This window comes from Podarcis pityusensis (assembly GCF_964106645.2).
Source record: "Podarcis pityusensis genome assembly, chromosome: 9".
Lineage (NCBI taxonomy): Eukaryota > Metazoa > Chordata > Lepidosauria > Squamata > Lacertidae > Podarcis > Podarcis pityusensis.
In genome coordinates, this window is record NC_138034.1 from 63,254,215 (window position 1) to 63,271,103 (window position 16,889).

General features: G+C 44.7%; 1 protein-coding gene across 9 annotated transcripts in view; it reads right to left on the reverse strand.

Annotated features, from left to right (window-relative positions):
- Nucleotides 1-3,108: 3,108 nt before the first annotated feature.
- ARHGAP24 (Rho GTPase activating protein 24) overlaps nucleotides 3,109-16,889 on the reverse strand; it is a 415,666-nt gene continuing 401,885 nt past the window's right edge. For all 9 annotated transcript variants that reach the window (XM_081020795.1, XM_081020796.1, XM_081020797.1 and 6 more), the window contains 5 exons: nucleotides 15,172-15,304; nucleotides 14,145-14,218; nucleotides 12,931-13,052; nucleotides 7,481-8,558; nucleotides 3,109-4,010 (listed from right to left, as the gene is read on the reverse strand). In XM_081020795.1, coding sequence (XP_080876921.1) covers nucleotides 3,767-4,010; nucleotides 7,481-8,558; nucleotides 12,931-13,052; nucleotides 14,145-14,218; nucleotides 15,172-15,304 — 1,651 coding nt within the window. In that variant the 3' untranslated portion in view covers nucleotides 3,109-3,766. The remainder of the gene's footprint in view (nucleotides 4,011-7,480; nucleotides 8,559-12,930; nucleotides 13,053-14,144; nucleotides 14,219-15,171; nucleotides 15,305-16,889) is intronic.

The following is a 16,889-nucleotide window of genomic DNA, read 5'->3' on the forward strand; positions in this document are numbered from 1 at the left end:
TTTTTTTCTTTATTCCCCCCCCCAAAAAATAGGTACCTTGAACGCACCTTGTTTTAGAGGGAGAGAACAAGAAAAAAAAATTTTTTCCCTGTTCTCCCCCTCCTATGATCCGGTGCGTCCTATGGTCCGGTGCGTCCAATGGTGCGAAAAATACCGTAATCCCATCTTGGCTCAGCCCAGATCTCCCTGTAGGGTGAGAGGGAACAAAGCTTAGGAATAGAAACGGGGGGGGGGGGGAGCTCAGCTGCTTGGATGTTCCTACAGCTACATGCTTATATACCGACAGGCCTCCTAATGTCACATGGTGCATCCTAAACCAAGCAGTGTAATTCCTGGATGAAGGATGCAAGAGTCATGACTTAAGTTTCCAGGCCCCTTTCACAATATTATGGGCTCATAGCTCATGCCTGACACAAGCACTTGCTTCATAACACTAGTTTCTTATAGCTGAACAGAGCAGACAATGCTAACCTTGTTTTTCCTGGCAAAATCGTTCATGACACACAGTGACATTCTGCGGTGTATTGGATATTCTGTATACAACATGGGCTTCTGGTCATGAAAACTTGGGGAGAGAAGTGAACTGAACCTGCTATGTGCTGATGGATTGCAAAGCAAGGGCTTGTACTGGACCACAATGTAAAGCTGGTCTGTTGCGTATGACTTTTGGACTGAGTTTCCCACGCGTGGCTTCAACTATGCCTCCAGAGACACATCGGATGGGGCTTCCTTTGAGAGGTCAGAAACAGTCACTGACCTCATTCCACCAAAGAAATGTCACAAGAGAAAGGGTTAACTTCAGCCCCCAAGCTAATGGGTCCCTGATTAAATATGGCGCTCCTTGCCACGGTTTCGGGGCAAAATATACGATCACAGCTCTCACAAGTAAGTCTGGCTGCAGGTTTGAGGGTTTCTGTGGTAACTTCCTATCTGGTGCCCCCTTCTCCGATATTAGTGGGCCCTCTGGTAAAGGTAAAGGGACCACTGACCATTAGGTTTACCATTTACCTTCCCGCCGGAACGGTACCTATTTATCTACTTGCACTTTGACGTGCTTTCGAACTGCTAGGTTGGCAGGAGCAGGGACCGAGCAACGGGAGCTCACACCGTTGTGGGGATTCGAACCGCCAGCCTTCTGGTCGGCAAATCCTAGGCTTTGTGGTTCAACCCACAGCACCACCCACGTCCCCTTGGGCCCTCTGGTAGGCTTACACTATTCAAATTTCTCACAATGCTCCAAATATAATTGTTGCTGCAAGGCATTGTGGGAATTTAAAATGTTGGTTTGTGTCACTTGGCACAGATCAGAGAATTACTTCATGGGAGTCTTTGGTAGTGGGCTCGGCTAGGATGCTGGTGCTTTGGTAGCTGCCTGAAGCTGCTGTTTGCTGACTCTGAGTCTTCTGCCACAACATAGCCAGTGTGACTTTCAGAGTATGAGGGAAAAGCCATGGGAGATGGGGCAAAATGTGTAATTCACCTCCATGGATGGCTGCCCTACAATACTAATGATGATGGTTTGAGAGCTAGGTGTGCCCTTACTCCAAACTCATCATTCTGAGCTTTGTTTATATTGTGGGGCTGTGTTGGCATTGTTTGAGTTTGGCATCAAGTGATGGTTTATGTGGGCAAAATAGCCATCAGGCACTTAAATAATAGGATGCCCTGAGGACAACCCCCCCCCCCATTTTTTATTTTCAAAATAATTCATTTTTGTATGGTTGCTTTTTATGGATCTTCTCAGTAGTTACATGTATAAATATAGAATGACGTTGATGATTTTGGACCCCCTTGGCCTAGTGCCCTGATCAAGGGAACAGCCCACACCACCCTAGAACTGGTGCTGTACCCATGGCAACCCCCCCACCTTTCCAATGGGTGAGTTTATAGTGTACTGCATCTGAGAGTCAACATGTTTTGAATAACCAAGTGGTGCTTGTGTGACATGAGCCTGCTCTTAAAATTTGTTGTCCAAAAGTCTCATTGCCGGCAATAAGGCATTAGAACTATCTGGTTTGAAGGTGGGGGAAGAGGTGTAAGGAATCTTAAAATGCCACTCCAGTCCTGGTTGAATCCTGATCAACCGGAATGCACCCTACATGATCTTGCATTGCTTCCGACTAATCCCCAGAGCTTGGGTGAGTTAATTGCCCTGGGAATATAATTCCACACACAGGGCAGACAGTGGGCCTGCTCTTGCTCATGCCTCTGTTGTCCTGAGCATGCAAATGAGACACTCCAGAGGGAGCTCTCAATTGATCATGAATCACCTTCACACACAAGGCTTAATAGTATGCAACTGAATCCCTCTTATGAATACTGACACTCTGGAGATGACCCGGGAGCAATGTGGTGGCAACTACAAGGAACTCAACATCTACTTCAGGTAACAAGGGCAAATGGGGTGAGAAAAAACTATAATGAGGTATTGGGAAAGAGAGTTTCACGAGTATGTTTGACCCAACCTATCTTGCAAAAGCCAAATAATCAAAATATATAAAGAACAACAACAATAACATAATGGTTCTCCTAAGCACAGGGACAATCTTGTCTCCTACTGCATCCTCCTCTGACATCTACTTTCTGTCTGCACCCCCTTCTGCTAAACCCCCATCAATGATGGCTCTCCTAGGGGCCAAACATAATTTAGATTGCATATCTTCTTTTTTTCAACCACTTTAAAAAGCAGCCTTGGGGAAGGAAGCAACCAAGACAGGGACAATGGTGTATGGAGAAGTTAACTCCATATCTCCACTACCACCCAAATCAGCCACTGTGGTCCACCCCAAATATCCCTTGAAGCTGCTATATGACACGGGAGGGACACAGCGACTGACATATATGGGAGGGCTGTTGGAAGGATGGTAACAAGTGCTGCAGGCCTGATCCTGACTCTCCATCCCTTCTCCCCCAGTGGCTGCTTTTTGAAAAACAAGCATGCATTCCCAAATTACATGCTGGATATAATGTGCAGTTTGATCCAGAATAGGATGCACTGTCTTCGAGGGAGGGCTAATTGCAGCACCGCACATGTACAGGAAATATTGTACAGTATTGTGTTTTCTAACTGATAGATCCCAAAGAAAAAAAGGAAAAAAGAGTTCCAACTTATTAGATGCTCATGTTATATTTTTATAAAATTATTTACACTTTTTTTTTTTTGGTCATGGGCAAATCCATTGGCACAAACAGCACAGTCACACAATATCCTTTTCGTTTTGTTTAATAGCTAACATTATATATATAGATATCTATATATATAGATAGACGTGTATCTTAATTCCCCAGTGAGGGGGCAACCAAAAGGGGAAAAAAAGTAATATACAAAATAAGCTGATGGTGACACAATGCCAAAAATAGCTTATTATGTTAATTAAGTGCAAGGGAAAAAAGCCTCAATATAAAGCTTAATTGCAATGAAGGTTCCGTTTGCCAGTTTAAATATAAGACTTGCATTAAAATATTTCTTCTTGTCTCTTTCTATCCCCCTTTCCCTCGAATGACCTATTTAAAATCTATATACACAAATCCAGTTGTAACACTTAACGGTTGCATTACGATGCATTCAAGGAATATGATTTCTCAATTAAAAAGTACACATGGCGGATGTGGTTGGTTGACATAGGCATGGCATCTTCTTCTGAGGGTCGACGTTATGTTGAGTGCTAGCCTCAGTCAGGTGACCAGTCACCTGTTACAATATAATATCCCAACAACCCTCTTCCCAGAATCCCACAGTCTTGGTCGGCAGCAGCAGCAGCAGCGCTCACTGGATCCATATGGTGTTCCCTCTTTCTGGCCGACGTGTCTCGACTGTCAGCTCCCCAAATGTCGAGAAGAACTGCTCCATCTCCTTCTGCAGCATGTCGTTCCTCTTCTCTGCGTCTTCTTTGGCCCGCTCAGCATTGCGCATTTTAATCTCCACCATGGTGAACTTTTTCTTCTCCTGTTCCAGTTCATCATGCAAGCCAAGCATTTCTGTCTCCAGGGAGAGATTCCTTTGTTCAAGACTGGAGGAGCAAAAGTAGACAAAGGGCTTAGTATACTTTGGTACAACTCAACGCTCATGGGCACCGAAAGAAGGATAGTTTGGTAACAGCTGTGGTAGCTCAGTCGGTAGAGCACAAGACTCTCAATCTCAAGGTTGTGGGTTTGAGCCCCGTGTTGGGCAAAAGTATCCTGCATTGCAGGGGGGTTGGACTGCAATAGATGACCCTTGTGGCCCCATGCAAAACTAGAATTCTAATTAACACAGGGTGCCAGTTACATAGAAGTAAGCCCCACAGAACTCGGCATACACAAAGACATGTGGGAAAGTTGTGATGTTATGGGTTAGAGAAAAACAAACAGAACTGGAGACACCTGTCGGAGACTGTGCTGAGGAGGGCTGCACTAAGGAGGAATGGTGGGAGCCTCCCAGGAGCAGGAGGACAGTAAAGATTTGGAAAAGTGGTTTGCAGAGAGGCATAGTTCAGAAGGCAGAAGCTGGGAAATACTGGGTGGGGAACAGATAGGAGAAGAAACACTGGAGGAGAGAGGGTTAACAGATTCACAGTTGTTGGACAGCATTCAGCCCACTCCTCCAAAGACACGGAGAGCTCAGAAAGTCTCAGAACAGAAAGTGCAGAGGGTACAAGCTTAGATTATAAAATGTAGAAGTGACATAGATTAAAAGGTATGGAGGGGTGTGTGTGATCCTTAACTGGGAGCACCGCCATTTCTAGGAAACATGTTCTTTGTTCTTTCGCTGTGATTATTAAAGTTTCTAACTGGTAAGACACTTCTTTCGTTTTATCTTGTTTACTGCCATGGGGGAGGAAGCCGATTCCCCAAAGCCTGACAACACCCTTCTCCAGGGATGGAGCTAATTAGCCAGTTGACAACCTACATGTGAAAAGGCCCAGAGAATGTTCTAGGGGCCCATGATATACAGTTGTAGTCTTGAAGCATGCCTGCTTTGGAACTGTATGCGAGCCATTGTGGGTTTGGGAGGTAAACAAAAAGTTACAATAATATCAAAAAACCATTTCAGGATGGGATTATTTACAACAGAGGAGAGGCGAGGAATGGTACTTTTTTTTAGGGGCTGTACTTGGAGGGGAGGAATAATTGCACAGGCAAGGACTTTTTGCTGCTTGAGTCAAAGGATGAAGTACCTTACACATTGCATGCGTAGAAGCTTAATAATAATAATAATAATAATAATAATAATATAATATAAATACTTTTAAAATTATTTATACCCCACCCATCTGACTTGGTTTCCCCAGCCACTCTGGGCGGCTCCCAACAGAATACTAAAAACACTATAAAAAATATCAAACATTAAAAACTTCCCTAAACAGGGCTGCCTTCAGATGTCTTCTAAAAGTCAGATAGTTGTTTATTTCCTTGACCTCTAAAGGGAGGGTGTTCCATAGGGTGGGCACCATTGCCGAGAAGTTGCAGATACGGAGAGTGCTGAAGCTCAAAGGCTTCCCACCTGGTTGGCCACTGTGAGAACAGAGTGCGGAACCAGAGGGGCCTTGGGCCTGATCCAGCAGGGCTCTGCATATGTTCTTATGCTTAATAGAAAGCCAGTGTTACCAATTGCTAGATGTCTGGAAACTCTTGTCTATCGGTTATTTATTAAATTTATGGTACCCAGAATTTTTAGCACCTTCTCCCTGCCGACATTGCAAAGGCTGATGGTTTGAAAATCTCAGACTTTCAAGACTGAAACTCTCCCAACGTTTTATGATAATAGTAGTAGTAGTAGTAGTAATAATAATAATAATAATAATAATAATAATAATAATTTATTTATACCCCACCCATCTGGCTGGGTTTCCCCAGCCACTCTGGGTGGCTTCCAACCTAATATTAAAACCAATACAGCATCAGACATTAAAAACTTCCCTAAACAGGGCCACCTTCAGTTGTCTTTTAAAAGTAAAATAGTTGTTTATTTCCTTGACATCTGATGGGAGGGCATTCCACAGAGTGGGTGCCACTACCGAGAAGGCCCTCTGCCTGGTTCCCTGTAACCTCACTTCTCGCAGAGAGGGAACTGCCAGAAGTCCCTTGGAGCTGGACCTCAGTGTCCAGGCTGGATATTGGGGGTGGAGACGCTCCTTCAGGTATACAGGACTGAGGCCGTTTAGGGCTTTAAAGGTCAGCACCAACACTTTGAATTGTGCTCGGAAATGTACTGGGAGCCAATGAAGATCTTTCAGGACCCGGTGTTATATGGTCTCGGCAGCCACTCCCAGTCACCAGTCTAGCTGCTGCATTCTGGATTAATTGCAGTTTCCGAGTCACCTTCAAAGGTAGCCCCACGTAGAGCGCATTGCAATAGTCCAAGTGGGAGATAACTAGAGCATGCACCACTCTGGCCAGACAGTCTGCGGGCAGGTAGGGTCTAAGCCTGCATATCAGGTTGAGCTGATAAACAGCTGCCCTGGACACAGAATTGACCTGCGCCTCCATGGACAGCTGTGAGTCCAAAATGACTCCCAGGCTGCGCACCTAATCCTTTAGGGGCACAGTTACCCCATTCAGGATCAGGGAGTCCTCCACACCTGCCCGCCTCCTGTCCCCCAAGAACAGTACTTCTGTCTTGTCAGGATTCAACCTCAACCTGTTAGCTGCCATCCATCCTCCAACCGCCTCCAGACACTCACACAGGACCTTCACCCCCTTCACTGGTTCTGATTTAAAAGAGAGGTAGAGCTGGGTATCATCCGCATATTGATGAACACCCAACCCCCAAATATGAGCCTTTACTAGGCTCGGTCCAGCACTTAACTGGCCTAGGGCTCTGAAAGGTTGAAGCCATTTCTAAGGCTCATTTGCAATTTTTTTATAATGGAATCAAAGCCTCTTGAGCTCATTAAAATCCATGCTATGAATCTAAAAACAGCAGAGAACTTTTGCACTTGCAGCTGCTGAGAAACACATTTTCCTTTTCGAGTGTCCCCTGGCATGCAGCGAAATAAATTTTGTGATACTCGTTAGCATTTACGGCTGGACTTTTTGATCACTTGGTTCAGACGGGAAGATGCGAGCCATATATAATCCCCTATGAGATAAATTAAGCCGAGTGCTAAGACGTCTCCTGACCTTTTTTCTTGCTCATTGTTAATGCAACACTTCATGTCAGAGCATATATAATTTAAATGATTTTTCCTTGGGATCTGACTGAAGGGCCCCAGTGTAATGATCTTCGCTCACCTGACTAGCAAATAATGTATGGCTTTTCCCACCTGGAGGGGAGCATGAGCTGCCCAACCTGAATACTTCTTGAACTGGGTTAGTTGGATTTAAGCTGATGAATAATGCAACCCTCATTGCACTGGCACATAAATGCTTTAGGCTACAATCCTCTATGTGCACTTATTACCTGGGGAAAAGTCCCATTGAACGCAATGGGGCTTACGGCTGGGTAGGTATGCATAGGACTGCACCATAAAGAGCGGGAGCTCTGACCCTGGCAGCTTACCTTCTTATCCTTGTTTCATACTCCAGCTTCTGTTTCGCTATTTCCTGCTTTAAGCTCGACACAAGGCTATGCAAAGCACTGTGGTTGCCCGTGTTGTTGACAACAAACGTTTCGCTGTTGTCGCTGCTGCTCGTCGCTCGGCTGCTGCGCCCCCCGACGCTTCTGCGGTCGCCTTTGTTCTCGTAATCTCCTTGGTTGGAGAGGTCTTCGTGCTGGGGCTCATCCAGGAGGACGGGGTCTTCAAAATTGGCCCCGTAAAAGTCTTGCTCGGGGCAAGTGGTGGTGGAGGAGCGGCAGGAGTTGGAATGTTCGGGGAGGGAAATTTCGCAGGAGGAAGTGGACCAAGTCGCACTGTCGACGCTCTGCTTGTCTTCGGCGTTCAGTATGGAGAACTGCTGGTGAACGTTGTCGTAAGTAGAGAGTCTGTTGTGCTGGCCAGAGTCCCCCGTGGGCTCCTTCTGTTTGTTGTCCCGCAGCGTCACGTACCCATTGGCCATCCAGCCTTGGTTCCGGCTGTTCAGAGAGTTGCTATGGGCATCTGTGCTGGAGATGCCCATTCGCACCCCTCCGTTCTGCACGCTGTGGGTGCCCATTTTGGTGACTGGCCCTTTCAGGGAAGATGTTCTTCTGCTCTGCAAGGTACCATTGGGCAAGGCTGGCGATGTCTTCTCTTGACCCTCCACAGAGCTGCTGAAGGATCCGTTGGTGACGATGCCACTGCCTTTATTGAACGCTGGGTTTTTTTTCACCATAAGGGGTGGGCTTCTGGTGATGTCCAGTTTGTGGATGCTGTTCCTTGGGCTATTTGACTTGCTCCCAGGCTGAGCTGTAGGAGAGCCGTTCTCCACAATGGTTCTTTGGGGAGACTCTGGTTTATCCCAAGAACAGTGTCTCAGTGGTGAGGAATCCTTGGTGTTGTTGTTTTCTTTGTTCTGGAGCTGACCGATTATCACTTTCTTTTGGACCTCGTTGTTGTTATTGCTCACCTCCTGCCCGCTTTGGACGTCCCCATCCTTGGGAAACAGCAGCTCGTGCTCACTTATCATCATGGACATCAGCTGCTGGACAACAACAGTACCTAGAAGAAGACCACATAAAAACAACCGACATTTAAACGGCAGGTAACCATTGAAGAAGAAGAAGGCTTGTATCAAAGCCTATCTGTTGTAAGACTTGGTATCTACGTGATCAATTTTCTAGTGAAAACTGAAAGCGAAGGACACCTTCCAGTTTTTGTCACTCATCATTTGTTTCTCTCTCTTAACTGTTGTTAGTAAAGCACAATGGAAACCGACCACTGAATTGCACTCATTTTGCAGGTTTGGGCCAATGCCTTGCTTCCTCCCCATCTTTGTAGTTGCCATCCTGCAAAAGATGGGATGATGTCAACAAGGAGTGCTATGTCCAATTCTGGGCACCAGTTTAAGAAGGAAATTGACATGTTGGAATGCGTGCAGATGAGGGTGATCAAGTTGTCCCATAACTTAATAGAAATCTGTATTTTCTCATGATTATATCTGCACTTACAAAACTCTTTTTTATGGGATATTGACATTTATTGTTTGCTATGTTCTGTGTTGTAAAAAGGGCTATACATATATTTAAAAAAAAATAAGAAAGAAGTCCTCCTGCAATACTTTGGCTTTTATATTAGCCTGTAGATTTTCTAGCCTATATAAAGGGATCTTTCTCTTCCAAGCTCAGGATAGTTCCATTCTTGTAGCTCCAGTTGCATCAGAAGAGCAATGGGGCATCATCCATGTTTTTCAACAACCCTGCACCAATTTTTACTTATGTGCTGAACTCCAGACAGGTTGGCTCCTCTTCCCAATCACATCAGCAGCTGCCATGAACCAATCACACAACTGTAGGTGGCCCATCAAACAGGGCCCTCTCAATCTCCCTTCTTTCCCCATGCCAGTTTGGACACGTCACTCTTCTGTGGTTTCCAGAATACTGATAAGGTTGAGTCTGTCATGTCAGAGCAAGACAAATATCTAATCATAATAGCCAGCAGCTTTAGGAACACAACAACAAAAACAACAACAAAAATCATGGTGGAAAGAAATAAAGAATCAAAAGATGAATGGTCTAACTACAATTTCTGAGGTTCCCTTCAGTTTTACTCCAGGTTTTACTCCAGGTGTAGCTGGCTGGTTTCAGAAACCTGCAGCAGTGAGCAGTTGAGTTATCTCCTCATCCCCCCCATTTCTGCAATGTTTAGTTGTGCCGACTGGAGCAGCACATCATAATGAGAAGGGATGTTAAATCAATTTAATATAAATGTCATTAAGCGCTCCAAAATGAGACTGGGTGCAGCCGCCAGAGTGCATCGCACAGTTCTTCAGTGCTGAGTATGCTTCTGCTTATGTTATAAATCAAAGCGTGCTCCCTTAAGCCAGGAGGGAGGTTGTTTTGAAATGCCTTATAATGAATGACCATGTTTCCTTCTGTAGAAGGCCATAGCTCACAAGCAGTATGACTTCCTTGGTAATTTTTGGAGCGCAACTTTGACGCTTGGCCATGGGTAGGCAAACTAAGGCCCGGGGGCTGGATCTGGCCCAATCACCTTCTGAATCCAGCCCGCGGATGGTCCAGGAATCAGCGTGTTTTTACATGAGTAGAATGTGTCCTTTTATTTAAAATGCACCTCTGGGTTATTTGTGGGGTATAGGAATATTTTCATTCCTCCACCCAAAAATATAGTCCAGCCCCCTGGAGGGACTGAGGGACAGTGGACCGGCCCCCTGCTGAAAAAGTTTGCTGACCCCTGGGCATATGGCAAGAAGCGGCACCTTCCTCTGATCTGATCCTTCCTGAAATGGCATTTTTTGGGGAGGCTATAATCACATTTCTAGGCATAATTATTTGATGTGCCAGATGCTTCTGAGCAATAACTGGGAGTGAAGATGACATCATGACACTTTATAGCCAATCAGGCTTGGCTGCTTGCTGATGTCACTGAGGGCAAATGAGGTCATTCAGAGTGATGGGACTATTTCCTTGACGGGCAAAGCAAACGCTTCATCCCTTTTCAAAAAGCAATCAACCAAAATATTCTCAAAATACACCAAACGCCTGTCTAAGCTAAAGCCTGATACAGATTTACATGCCTACAGAGACGTGATCCCTACCGAGTTCAGTGATACTTGCTACCTAGTAAGTGTGCATAGGATTGCAGCCCCAGAGATTGGAATTTTTTTTCTTCTGATCAGGATGATTCCCGCCTCCCCCCACCTATGGAACAAAAGCATTAGAAGGTTTCTTGCGCCCTTCTAAATGAGTTACACAAACAGTGATCTCACTTCTCATATTTAATGAGTTATGGGGGGGAGCACAAATTATTATTGCAGCTGAAATATGAGCATCTGCAATCAAGGGAGCACTTTCATTTGCAGGCTGTTCTCCCTCCGCTCTCTAATTAGCAAAATAAATCATCTGTTGATGAGAGGGATGTAAATCCACAGAAGAAGGGGAAGAAGCTAAGAACCTGATATCTGGATTTTTTTATTTTTATTTTTGCAGCTGGGCATTAATGCCTTTTTAGGAACTTAAGGGTCTCCTTCGCTGGATCAGGGTAAGATTCATAGTTCAGTTTTACAGCACATTATTCTAAGTTAAATTTCAGGGATTTGCAGGCTGGGTTGAAGATGATTCCTGTCTGAAACTCTGGAGAGCTGCAGGCAGTCAGTGAAGACAATACGAAGCTAGATGCACCAATCATAGATGATCATGGACTCAGTAGAAGACAGCTTCCTTTGATAGGGCAAGGCCTTGGAAAGATCAGAAGTTCATGTTGTCCACCGCTGTATTTCCCAGCAGCGGTCACTCAACTTTTAAAATTATTATTGCTATATTTATATCGACAAACCTAGATAGCATCTTAAAAAGCAGAGACATCACCTTGCCGACAAAGGTCCATATAGTTAAAGCCATGGTTTCCCAGTAGTGATGTATGGAAGTGAGAGCTGGACCATAAAGAAGGCTGATCGCCGAAGAATTGATGCTTTTGAATTATGGTGCTGGAGGAGACTCTTGAGAGTCCCATGGACTGCAAGAAGATCAAATCTATCCATTCTGAAGGAAATCAGCCCTGAGTGCTCACTGGAAGGACAGATCGTGAAGCTGAGGCTCCAATACTTTGGCCACCTCCTGAGAAGACTCGACTCCCTGGAAAAGACCCTGATGTTGGGAAAGATGGAGGGCACAAGGAGAAGGGGACGACAGAGGACGAGATGGTTGGACAGTGTTCTTGAAGCTACCAGCATGAGTTTGACCAAACTGGGCAAGGCAGTGGAAGACAGGAGTGCCTGGCGTGCTCTGGTCCATGGGGTCACGAAGAGTCGGACACAACTAAACGACTAAACAACAACAAAATATTTATATCCTGCCTTCTTGTAAGATTGTAACTCAAAGCAGCTTACACAAATTCTAACAGACTAATCGCAAAAAGCTGAAAACATTTAAAAGTAATTAATATCGAATAGAATTAAAACTATATATAAAAAAGGCAAATCTGCTGAAATTCAGGCAGTAGAGAACAGCTCTGCCAAGAGCCCTTTCCTTTAAAAAACACCAGTATAATTATATATTTTTGTAAATATTTTGAGTTACGATATTTGTACGTAGAAACGTTTGCACGGTTTTCTGGTGCAAAGCAAATAGTCAAACAAACAAATGACTTTGCTGCTATGTTTTGTGTCCACACAGGGGGCCCCAAATCATAGCTAAACTAAAATCTTGGTTGGCTGCTGTGAGAACAGGTTGCTGGACTAAGATGAGCCACGGGCCTGATCCAGGAGGCTATTCTTTTTATTACACTTGATTCTTAATTTTACTTGATGGATGCTTCCAATATAGATGCCATGGTTCTGCTCCAAGCAACTAGGTAAAGGTAAAGGTAGCCCTGACCTTTAGGTCCAGTTGTGGATGACTCCGGGGTTGCGGCGCTCATCTCGCTTTATTGGCCGAGGGAGCTGGCGTACAGCTTCTGGGTCATGTGGCCAGCATGACTAAGCCGCTTCTGGCGAACCAGAGCAGCACACGGAAACACCGTTTACCTTCCCGCCAGAGCGGTACCTATTTATCTACTTGCACTTTGACGTGCTTTTGAACTGCTAGGTTGGCAGGAGCAGGGACCGAGCAACGGGAGCTCACCCCGTCGCGGGGATTCGAACCGCCGACCTTCTGATCGGCAAGTCCTAGGCTCTGTGGTTTAACTCACAGCGCCATCCGCATCCCCTCCAAGTCTTGCGTAAATACAGCCTGTTACATCAGATCTGGCCCTCTTGTATTTTGCACACCTGCACATGCTGCTATTTGGTTGTTTTCAAGTTCCACAAAGTGTTTTTACTATATTAAATTAAACCCTACTGTTGCATCAATGTTCTTGCCAGGATCCTCAGACCAGCTAACTGAACCTTTGCGGCGGGTTTTGCTTTCTCACTCACCTTCCATGATGGTCAAGGGATCCTCCACTTTGGGACGCAGGATGTTGGGACCAAACACAGTAGCCAGGTTTTGCACGCTCATTTTGTTGACTCCGGAATAGGACTGAACTTCATCGAGGAATCTGTTAATGCATCCAAAAAAGCATGGGGGAGGGGAGGGGAATCCAGAATCAGGATTTAGTCAATTATAAATGACAGGGCTGAATCAGTTGAGATGCTATTCATGCAATTAGCAATTATGCATAAATGTGCAAAGGAGACATGCTCCCTCACCCCATCCTACCCCCTGATATAATTCCCCCCCTTGTCTCTTTTCCTTTGTGTGTTGTATTTTTATTTTTTTATTTGAATGTAAGTCTGCAGATAGTCTTGTTTTGAGTGGAGCTACCAGACTGGTTACTGGGAGCGGTCGCTGGGGCCATATAATAACACCAGTCCTGAAAGACCTACATTGGCTCCCAGTACATTTCTAAGCATAATTAAAGTGCTGGTGCTAATCTTGAAAGCCCTAAATGGCTTTGGCCCTGAGTATCTGAAGGAGCGTCTCCACCCCTATCGTTCAGCCAGGAAACTGAGGTCCAACTCTGAGGGCCTTCTGACAGTTCCCTCACTGTGAGAAGTGAAGTTATAGAGGAACTAGGCAGAGGGCCTACTTGGTAGTGGCGCCCACCCTATGGAATGCCCTCCCATCAGATGTAAAGGAAATAAACAACTATCTGACTTTTAGAAGACATCTGAAGGCAGCCCTGTTTAGAGAAGATTTTAATGTTTGATGTCTTACTGTGTTTTAATTTGTTGGAAGCCACCCAGAGTACCTGAGGTAACCCAGTCAGATGGGTGGCATATAAATTATTATTATTATTGGTAGTAGTATATTCTTTCCCCACAGAGGTGAATTTGGTGTCTTCATTATACAGCTTTCACAGAGACACTTCTTTACTCTGACCTTTGAGAGAGAGAGATTTTAGGGCTCACTCTCATAATTTACTTTAAGCTGCTTTAAACGTTTGCCCTGGGACCTTACAGCAAAGGGCAGGTAATAAATCAATAATGATAACAGCAACAACAAGAAGAAGATGTTGTAGAAGAAGTTAAAATTTAACTGTTCTGTTGTTACTCCTTAAAGAGCTGTTCACAGAAAACTGTTCTATCTAATGATGTCTTTGGGAGCGCTAAGGCAATCGATGCTTTGAGAGTCTTGTCGGGATATTTACCTGCAAATATACTTCAGCAGGTTGAAGTTGACAGGAGGCAAACTTTTCACTTGCTTCACCAGTTCGTTCAGCCCCTGTGTGAAGATGAGATCTGCAGTGTTAGAAACCCCAAAGAAAGGGACCAAAACATAATACTTCCCACTTTCCTTTAAAAACTACCCATACAGATTGCAGCTGCTCACATGTCTTGAGACAATTCACAGCTGCCACCTACAAACACCCATTTCTGGTTGCGAAAGGAATGCGCTGGTTGGCTTAGCATGTTTGGTTCCAGGAGATGGTTAGAAGGCCCATGGAGCAGCTTCTAAGCACATCTGGTTCTTCTGTAGCTCTGAGAGAGGAGAATGGATCTCCTTACAACTCTCAGTGAAACCCTTAGCAAAAACTAAAGCTCCCAGGATTCTTTGGGAGAAGCCATGACTGTTTAAAGTGGTATCATAGTGTTTTAAATGGACAGTGTGGATGTGGCCTTTGTCCCATTCTCAGGTGTATGGGGAGGGGCCAGCGCTCAGTGGTAGAGCAAAAATGAGGTCCCAAGTTGAATCTCTAGCATCTCCAATGAAAAAAGGAGCCAGAAATAGCTCTGCCTGAGACCTTGGAGACGCACTGTCAGGAGACAATACTGAGCTACATGGACAAATAGTCTGAACTGGTTGGTATAAGGCAGCTTCCCAAGTTTCTTTTTTTTATCATTTTTATTGATTTTCCAATAAAAACAGCCAATTAACATATCCATATCATAATCCAATTAAAAACAATAAACTAAAATAAAAAAGCAACCAAATTACAGTTCAAATTATTAAGTATATTCCCCCCCCCCCGGGCTGACCATAGTCTGGACCTCTGAAGTGTATCTCCAATATCTTCGTTCCAGGCAGCTTCCCAAGTTTCTATGGTATATCATAGAAACAGCCAACATAAAACAAAGGCGACCAAACAGGAGTTAAATCACTTCATTCAATATCCCGCAATAAGACTGACAAGCACCTGAGAATTTCGCACACTGGAATCAAGGCCGCAAACTCACCGTTTCCTCTTCCTTGCTGAGTAGTTTGGCGCAGGCGAGAAAGTCTTCGTATTTGGCGTACGGAATGACTGGCTCTGGGAGCTCTCTGAGGTACAGCTTCAAAAGCGAGGCCACTGTGTGTACATCCGTGTTTCTGTCGGGAGGGAAGGGATGAGATTACTGCTGATAATGTAGCACAAGGCACCTAGAAAGCTATTGCTGTTTTCGTGCAGAGCTAAATACATATTTTATTATGTGTTTTATCACAAAAAAATGTGTTGAGGTACATATTTTATTTCAACGCACACATTTCTAAATGTGTTTCATCCTGAAATACGCAAAAGGACTGTAAATTTTGAGACGTTTGTCATCTGAAGGATTTGTGTTATGTACTGAAGTTCTCACCCTGGGCCAGCAGGAGGATACTGTAGATAGTTTTCACTCAGGTCCACATATGCAAATAAGGGATTGAAAGTGACGTTCAGTGATTGGATAGTTACAGAAAATGGTTACTGTTGCGTTCTAGTGGAGCTCTATATAAGCAGGCTGGCTGAACCCTTCAGTTCAGTTCTGTTCTGGCCTGTGAATAAACAAGAGCTGTTTGAAGAATCGCTGTGTCGTCTGATATGTTCACCCACAACTTAACAATCTGTATGCTGCAATTTGCACATTTGTCCGAGAGGCGTGGCTTAGGTCACTTCTCATTGCAGTTCAAAGAAAGTGAATTCATCAAGAATTCCTTCTCTTGACAGAGTTATTCTCCTCTAAGAACTGGTCTAAACCCAGCTAAGCCAGCCACCATTGCCACATCCTAAGGCAGCAAATTCTGTAAGTCACTTAATTTCTGTGCGCAAAATGAATGCTTCCTCTTTTTTTGTCTTAGGTCTGTCTGGAAGCTACTCCTAATCGACTTGATAAGATAACCCCCGAGTTTTTCCAAATTATAAAAGAGTTGCTCAGACTAAACCCGTGCACCCAGCACTCTGCAGGTTGCAATATTTTTAATGAGCTCAGCAGGTGGAAGGCTTTGGAAATTGCTCTGTATATCTATATATTACCACTAGGTGGTGATGTTGTAAAATAAGATTTATACAGAATACTTCCTCAGGCCAAAGCAGCTCCTATTCGTTGCAGAGTATTATTGCGGTATTGGTCTTAAGAACTATTCTAGAGGTGGATGGTGAGCCTGCCTAATGAGATGTGAGCTGCTCGTGCACCAGAGCATAATTTCTAAAATGAGAGAGATACCAGGTTTTCAAATACCTGGCGTTTCAAATATCACATATCTGAACTGGGGAGCGTTCCTGCTAATCTCTGAGCCATCTATGATTACTAGGAGCACAGAGGCTCTCAGGGCGGCACAGAAATTGGGGGCTACTTTCCCCTAGAAAAAATCCCCCCACCCATTTTGACAGTGTTTTGGGGAGCATACTGTGGGATGTGAGACACAGAGCAGTCAAGTACAACATCCCTAGAGTGGAAATAAAAAGGGGATGTCTGGACCAGGCAGTCGGAACTTCTTGTTTCCTCCTAGGCTGGGACAGACTACCTCTGCATGTGACTAGAGGTGGATGTGACCTCACCTGCCCAGGTAACAAAAGAGCAGGACTGGTCAGCCATCTCTCTCTCTTTGACTACGTTCGTTGAAGAAGAAACATCTGCTTAGCCATAGATGCTCTCTTGGCTTGAGAGGACAAAGGAACTGTCTCTTTATGGGATAGAGTCCAGGTATATTACTT